The sequence below is a fragment of the Perna viridis genome, chromosome 9 (genome assembly GCF_037379345.1).
Source record: "Perna viridis isolate PV_CMFRI_1.1 ecotype Kerala chromosome 9, ASM3737934v1, whole genome shotgun sequence".
NCBI lineage: Eukaryota > Metazoa > Mollusca > Bivalvia > Mytilida > Mytilidae > Perna > Perna viridis.
Window position 1 is genome coordinate 36949803 of NC_142453.1, and position 8485 is coordinate 36958287.

Sequence of the window (8485 nt, forward strand, 5' to 3'; positions counted from 1 at the left end):
AATTATTTCTTAAAAAGTATGAGGAATCTCTACCAAGAACTATGTATTTGTATCTAGGTGTACCATCTTTTTCGGAAAAACAACGATGTATAATGGCTTTAAGTCGGGCTTTTAACTGAATATGGGGAATAGAAGTATACAGTGTTGAAAAATCATAGGTTTTAATGATATGAAAATAATGTAATGTTTGTCTGTTTAATCGATTGAAATTCTGTTCTATTAAGTTGTAAGAGGTATGATAAATTATACCCTTCGCCAAACGTGTTTGGGAACAGCATGAAAGAAACATAGTTTCTACTGTGTTATTTTGCTATTTCTATAGTGTGTTTTTTACAACTTATTTAGTCTCAGCTCAAAAAAAAGATACACATGAATGTAAAAAACGCTTAAAATTTAACAACAGTCGATGCAATAATCAATAAGAAGGTCACGTGATATTAAGCATTTTTTAGGTTCAAAATACTTTGCACGGAATGTTTTAGGGGTCTAAATACATCAATGCTTTTTTTATTCAAATAGGTACTGAATCACTACCTGCATGATGTTTACATAGAACAATACTTAAGCTCTAATCTTTATTGAAGAACCAGTGTTCAAGAAACATAGATAAGCATAATATTGATACACTGTGTTGCCATCGTTCACTCTATTTGCATTATGCAAAGACAAAATCCAGAAAAGACGTCTCAAGAGTTGACTTTATAGGAAAACTTTATAAACATATAGATATAAACAGAAATTACGTATTATTACGAAACATATTTTCTTTCAAAATTCGTGGTTTTTGCTTCCTTTGTCATCCTTTACTAATAGATCCTTATAAAACCATTGAGTGTGAATAAAAAACTGCATGGTGCCTCATATGGTCAATTGATTCATGATAAATTAATCCTTAATTATTTGCTTGGGATACTACCAAAAACATCATCACATAATTGTACTGCAATACATTAGGCCGGAACTTTCTAACCTTTTTCGACCCAAAACTTACATATTAACAAATTTGATATTTCTCAGTTACCGTGGAATTTTATAACCTGGTCATCGGAGCCTTCCAGGGCTTACTTAAAGGTTCAAAGGTATGTTTACACTAGTTAAAGACCTTTTGGTGAGCCCTGAAAGTATTTACTATTTTTTATTTCAGTATCATGGTATATGTTAATGAATTAATTTTTACGTTTCACAATATCAGTTTTTTTTCTAGTACTTCGAACTGCAAGCTCATATGTGGATATATAATATAAATAAGTAACGGACCGAACATCATTCTTAAAGGAGCAAGGATATTGAAAATTAATCTGCTACTGAGACAGGAATTGTTCACCTTTGCTGGTATAGTCAGTACAGAAATTATGTCGTCATTACAATCTCACCGTAACATTTGATGTTTCTATCTTACAAATTAGAAAATATATCTTCAATAAGATGTCACCTATTCCATGATTGACAACCCACCTGACGCTTATCGGATTTTACTGAATACCAATTCCACTGGTACCGTTCCTGGCGAAGGACATGTTTACCTTTCCAAAGCATCTGTTGTTGTCACTCCCATTTTTACCCCTGAAATTCATATTTTCCTTGTGCTTAAGTAATTGTACGATATGTTTTGTCTTTCGTTCAGTTTTTACATGTCATTGTATTTGATTTGGTTTTCTACACTGTGAATTTATATTAATCATGTTTCATATTTTTTTACGTTTTGTCGATGCCTTTGGTATTCATTATTTTTGCCTATATTTTCCCTGATTTTTGCAACGTTTTGTTCTGTTTGAGTTAAAATTGATGTAAACATTAAGGTATTTTACCAACCATCTGGTTTCCTGAGATTAGAAATTTATTCAATCTTATTGTAGTTACACCGAAGAACAGATAAATCAACAACACAAGCAATAAATAAATTCACCTAGGAAGTACATATCTCGTTTCAATATATTTCAATTATTGTATACAATTTAGATAACAGTCATGCTTACGAGATAAAAGACACAAAACAGTTTATGTACTGTTTACGTTTAAGAGTGTCAAGAACGTTTTAATTGTAATACGCAGAAAGGAGATGTAAGCATTTTCATGAGCTGGTTGTTTGCTCTGTTGATTCGTTATTACTTTGTTATCTGTATTTGAACAATACATGTGTGATACTGAATTATGTTACTCTTCATTTAATGCAGATGCAAGTATAAATCAGGCTTATCTTGTACTAAGACTGATATGTCAAAATAATTAGTCGATATTTCAAGTGACTACATAACCGTCAATGGCCTAAAAATGTGGTTGCACAAAATGTCATATCGTGGTATTTGGAACGTTGAATTTAAATAAAAACATAGTTTGCTCGTCAATATCCTAGTGCTCAACAAAATATGAGGAATGTCCTATGTGTACAACATACCGAAATCTGCATTTTTGTATACGATTTGTATTTTTGTACATATAGTCACAATTGCGTCGTTACACAGTGTATGCGTTCAGCGATAATGCCAAAATATATAAATGTTTTTGACGACTGTAAAACAGAAAAGTGGTGATGCCAAAGAAACAATAAACAAAGCAATATATTTCTGTCAGTAAATTTAATGTTTCAACCTTCGTTTCACTCAGATTTAATTTCTCTTATCAATCAAGACAGCAATCGTGCTTATAACTTACGGAAGACTTCAACAACTTATGTACTTTAAGAACTAAGAGAAAAACATTTTTTTAGTGTTAAAAGCAAAAAGATGGCATTCATAAATCTTGAGATTAGTACAAGTATTATTTAATCCGACACCAACAGTTTATTTTTACAAGTTTATAATGATTTCGTAATTCTCAGCAGTCGTCAATAGAGATCATTCATGAAAGTCCATACCCTTCACTTTCAACTCCAAAAGATACTTCCTTGTTGCTGTTTTATCATATTTTAACAACACCAAAATTGCCTCAATCATTTTTATAAAAGCTTCCGTTTTGATAAAAAAAAATCCTAACAAAGTCAAACAAAAAGCTCGGAATCTTTTGTTATATCGAATTGTCGCAAAGATAAAAGAGCACCCACAAATGAGAGGATGCACATTTTATCGCTATACAGATTAACCTGATGATGTTAAATCAAAACAAGTTACATTGAATGCAGCAATTAAGGATCCTCGACCATACCCCATATAGACGCACCTTAATAAAGCGCAGTGTGATAAGGATTGGCATATGGAAGTGAAATCAGTAGTGCAATATAACCGGTAACCGTACTGTTTTATAACATCCAACAGCGCCTATTGTACCAATGAACATCAGGAGTATTTACTTATGATTCTGTAACTATTTTCCTGATATAAACTCGGAAAAAATTCTTAACAACAACCAGTTTTAATCAACTCAGTAAGAATTATCCAGTTAATCTTATATCATTTTCATCATTCATTTATCTAATGTTATCTTATGTCTGATAATTTGTTTTATTCATTTCATCGCCACCGATATAAGAAAAAATTGCAAAATTATTGTAGTAAAGAGCTAGATGAGAAGAGACCCGTATCTTACAACTAAACTTTAGTTCTATACCTTCTACTGAAAAGACTTTTAGTTACGATATAATGTAATGTACAATACAGAAAATATCATCTTTTTGACAGATTACGTGTACAATAATGCATTTTGCTAAATTAATACTTGATTCGCAAGTGCAGATCATATAAAATATTGGAGGTGCCAAGACTGCAATTACATTTACCAGTTATTAACTGATGATTTGCAGTTCAAAGCTGATCCTATTTTATGTTTCCCTATTCCGAGTAGACATGTAGCACTTCCAACTACACATTTATTACATAAAAATAGTTCATCAATAAACTAATTTAGTATAACCCAGATTTTGATGATAATGGTAAAGTACGCTAAAGAGGGAGGAACGAGCCTAAATAGATCTTCGCCCAACGTAAAGAATAACAGACATGACTAGATGAGCAACAGCAGGTAATTTATGAAGGAAATGTCAATCCTATTCCTCTAGCTAATTGATGGTTTAAGTTGTAGAAAGAATGTTATTTACTTATTTTGTTGCGTTTATCATTTAAAAAAAAAATATTTTTTTTGCCTTTAACCAAGATCATCTTTTGAGTTGTTTCGTCCAATTGTGAGGTTTGAATACTTTATTCGAAACTATGAACATCAAAGGTTGAATCATTGTGTTTGTTTGGTTGGATGTTTTATGTTTCTTTCTGTCTTTAATTGTTTTTCTTTCTTTTACATATATACAAATGTATTTTGAAAATTTCATTCTTCCCTTTCGATGGGTGCATAACTTTACAACTAACTTTACAACAGAAAATATTTCTAAAAGTATCGAAAAAAACAAGTAAGAATATCGAAGTTACTCAAAAAGGGGGATGTCAAATGGTGGAAATCGATGAGCAAAACCATGTTTAAGATAACGTAAAGTGTCAAAATAAGAAACAGTAAGAAGGACAATCAATAAACGACAGGTATCACAAGTGTTTTTGAGAGACGAGAGTTTCTGCTTCATGCAAATACACTTGTAGGCCATGTAGAATTACGACGAAGAAAATATACGACGAATGTACTACATTAGTCATCATAGGAACAGATACATAATCACAGTCAACAAAGTCGTGACGACAAATGTTGAAGCGATGTCTTCAGTTTTTGAAAAAGATTTTAAAAAATCAGTAACATGGACCACACCTTAAGTATCAGATACTGACCAGGTGTTCTTGTTAGAAAACAGGAGTTACTCACTTTATATCCAAAAAGGGGGGATCAAAACAACTATGTCCTATCGAATAAAGTTTCCTTCAATGTATAATTTGATTACATGATAATAAAAGTGGCCGTATGAAAATTTTATTGATAGCACTGTTCCTTCACTTTTCGAATGTTCATCAAACACATCCAATCACTTACATTAGATAAGATTCCAGTCAAAAATTTTTTTTCCGAAATAATGCATCAAGAGGTTAATATAAATTACGGCGCACACCTCATTATGATTCTGTCGTTTAGTAACTTGTATGTATTTGTTAATGTCAATGTTTGAATTATTATTGAAATATCACACAATGGAGTTAGATTTTTGAAAAAAAAAAGGATTTTAATCTACTTTTGATTGTTGACTACAAAATCAACAGGGAATAAATTGTATAATGAAAACTTATTTGAAATAAAGATAATTTAACTGGACGGAATTGTAATGTAATAAATAATTAAAAATGATGCATAAATAATTTAATATTTGTAAAGTATTATATGAATCAATTACCATTTTTTATTACATATATAGCAGGTTAATCAATTGGTTATTTTGAATAACCAAAAAAAAATGATCACTCGTGCCAAGAACGCATTGAGATACTTTAAATATTTTGGTTATTCACGATAACTAATTAATTATCCTTTTATTATTATTACCTAGCACGTGTCGTACTAAAGAGTATGAATTAAAACCCCCATGAACGTATTACTCCCAACGCCTTGAGAGGTGTACATGTGATTCACTTTTGAATTATGAGTATAATCTGTCGTCCTTATCCAGGCATGGTCATTCTTGTTCATTTTATTCAATGCTGTCATTGATCCACAGTCATAATGACCATGACTTTCATATTCTCCTGCGACGGATATGATATCATTTTCCACCACAAGTTCGGCGAAGATGTAATTGGATGCAGTAGTGCAAACACTCCAGGAAAACATATATATTCCATTTATCGGCGCAACAAACACTCCGTCAAACTCATTGTAATATCCTCCAAGATTTAAAATTGTCTTGTCAAATACAACAGTTGATTTTATTTCTAAATTTAAAGTTTTTGTGCTTGCGGCATAAAATAGAACTGGTTCATCCATCTTCTTTACTATAAATAAAGTATAAATAGATGATCAACTTAATTGTGTCCTTTATAGTCAGGTATATGGATTTGCATGTGAAACTACTTATGTATTCATTCATGCTTCAGTTTGTGGGCAAAATGCTTGATTTCCGTCACTTTGACATTATGACTTGTAATACGAAACCGTTATAAAAATATTGAAATCTTTAAGCATAACGAATAAAATATTAGACAATAATATAAAGTAGAAATATATGCTTGATTATTTTAATGTCAAAGCCGAGAAAACTACGTTAAAGGCATTCTGTATTTGCACGGGATGATCTTTTCCGGAATTGTACCGATGCGTCATCATCTGTAGAATTGTACATGTTACTGAATTGGTGACGCTTATTAGATTTTACTTACTTACAGTGTGACGCGTGTCGATGGCAAAGCAGGACATGCATACCCTTCTGCGGCACCTGAGGTCACTCCCGGTTTTTGTGGGAGGTAATATTACAAGTTTTTTTTGTGTGCTGTCTTGTTACCCTTATTTTCAGCTTTTTTTATCTAATTGTATTTTATTCTGCAGACTACTTTGTCAATTTATTTGTCTTTGTCTATTGTATTTGTCTTTATCTCTTGTATTTGCGTTTATCTATTGTATTTGTCTTTGTCTATTGTATTTGCCTTTGTCTATTGTATTTGTCTTTGTCTATTGTATTTTATTCTGCAGACTACTTTGTTAATGTATTTGTCATTGTCTATTGTATTTTATTCTGCAGACTACTTTGTCAATTTATTTGTCTTTGTCTATTGTATTTGTCTTTATCTCTTGTATTTGTCTTTATCTCTTGTATTTGCCTTTATCTCTTGTATTTGCCTTTGTCTATTGTATTTGCCTTTATCTCTTGTATTTGCCTTTGTCTATTGTATTTGTCTTTGTCTATTGTATTTTATTCTGCAGACTACTTTGTTAATGTATTTGTCATTGTCTATTGTATTTTATTCTGCAGACTACTTTGTTAATGTATTTGTCATTGTCTATTGTATTTTATTCTGCAGACTACTTTGTCAATGTATTTGTCTTTGTCTATTGTATTTGTCTTTGTCTATTGTAATTGTCTTTGTCTATTGTATTTGTCTTTGTCTATTGTATTTTATTCTGCAGACTACTTTGTCCATGTATTTGTCTTTGTCTATTGTATTTTATTCTGCAGACTACTTTGTTAATGTATTTGTCTTTGTCTATTGTATTTTATTCTGCGGACTACTTTGTCAATGTATTTGTCTTCGTCTATTGTATTCCCAATTTGCCAATATGCTTTAATTCAGGTTTCTGAATTTTTCCGTTTATGTTGATGCTTCGTCAGTTTATATGAATATAATATTTGAGTCGTAAGTGAGAGGAAAAAATACATTAGTTCGAAGATATAATTATGTTCGATATTAAACGAGTTCAAAAGCATATAAATTTGTTGAACAACGTATTGTGTCCATTCAACCACATATCGATTTCACAAATAACCTAAATATAACTAAAAAAGGCTAATTCCATCGATATCGATAAATTTTACTTTTTTCTTTAAATATTTTTGTAGATGTTCCATCTGTTCCATGCACCCCGTTTTAAGTGGAGTCATGATTCCCCATTTACTTTTGTTTCTTTGTACGTGTTATTTCATATTTTTGTTGTGTGAGTCTGTTTTCCTTGTTTAATCTTTACCATTTGAATATATATATTTTTTAATATACGCTACAATCTTAGTTTCCATAATTAGTCTATCACTTGCATAGTATCATATTGCACTTGCAAGCTCGTGCAATATAATATCTACTCGGGACAATGTGCAATAACCTCAATTTACAATTCGATAAATGTCGTATTTCTGTAAACTTATAGTTTTAGATCTTTGTTGAAAAAAGAAATGTTTTTTTTTTAAATTACAGAAATGCAATTATCATTATCATGTCAGTACATATTTAAAGAATGCAAACAAAACATGATAATTCGACGTTAAATGGAAAATTATCAAGCTGAAGACTTCTGCTTTATTTATTTACAGTCTAATTTAAAAACTAACCTTTGTTGCAAGTTTCGTTTAATAATTGAATCTGACTTCGCATATCCTGCATTATGTTTTCCAATTCCTGAATTCTGTCTTCATGAGATTTAGATGAAGTGATATTTTCAATAGACATCGCCAAAACTAACGATATTTGTAGAATCAACAAAAACAAGTTCTTCATTTTGTATAATTCTTTTCTAAAAAATCTTTTCGAAAATGAGGTGTTTAGTCTGTATTATCGTGCTATTTGAACTGTTTTTCAGTTATAATTAATTTTCCAGTGAAACGACGTTGCTTGCTTATCACATGATCACAAACATAATTTTATGAAATATAACGAGAATTGGTATGGTGAATATGTCAAAGAAACAACAACTTCAACGGGATGAAAATGTTAGCCCAAGGCCACTCATTGGTCTTTTAAGGACGATGAGGAAACCCTCACACCACAAGGAAGACTGCAGTTGACCCAAAAAAACACCATTATACACAAGTTCAGCGAAAGAGTTGCTGATATATACTCAAATTACATAAAAATAAACTATAGGTGAAAACAAAACAAGATATACAGAGGCCAGAAGTTTATGACTTGGGACAGGGGCCAAA

The 8485-nt window shown here is 31.0% G+C and overlaps 1 protein-coding gene across 1 annotated transcript; it reads right to left on the reverse strand.

Annotated features, from left to right (window-relative positions):
* Positions 1-5208: 5208 nt before the first annotated feature.
* Positions 5209-8167, reverse strand: LOC148608231 (complement C1q tumor necrosis factor-related protein 3-like). The gene is made up of 2 exons (XM_088545305.1): positions 7895-8167; positions 5209-5852 (listed from the first exon to the last, which is right to left on the reverse strand). The coding sequence occupies exons 1-2, from the start codon at positions 8058-8060 to the stop codon at positions 5422-5424; spliced, it is 597 nt and encodes a 198-aa protein (XP_088401431.1). The 5' UTR covers positions 8061-8167; the 3' UTR covers positions 5209-5421.
* Positions 8168-8485: the final 318 nt, after the last annotated feature.

Bases quoted from the DNA above. Each gene is read 5' to 3' on its own strand.
- LOC148608231 (XM_088545305.1), bottom strand. From the start codon at position 8,060: ATGAAGAACTTGTTTTTGTTGATTCTACAAATATCGTTAGTTTTGGCG. The intron at 5,853-7,894 runs GTTAGTTTTTAA...CTTTATTTATAG, and splicing joins AAACGAAACTTGCAACAAAG to TAAAGAAGATGGATGAACCA.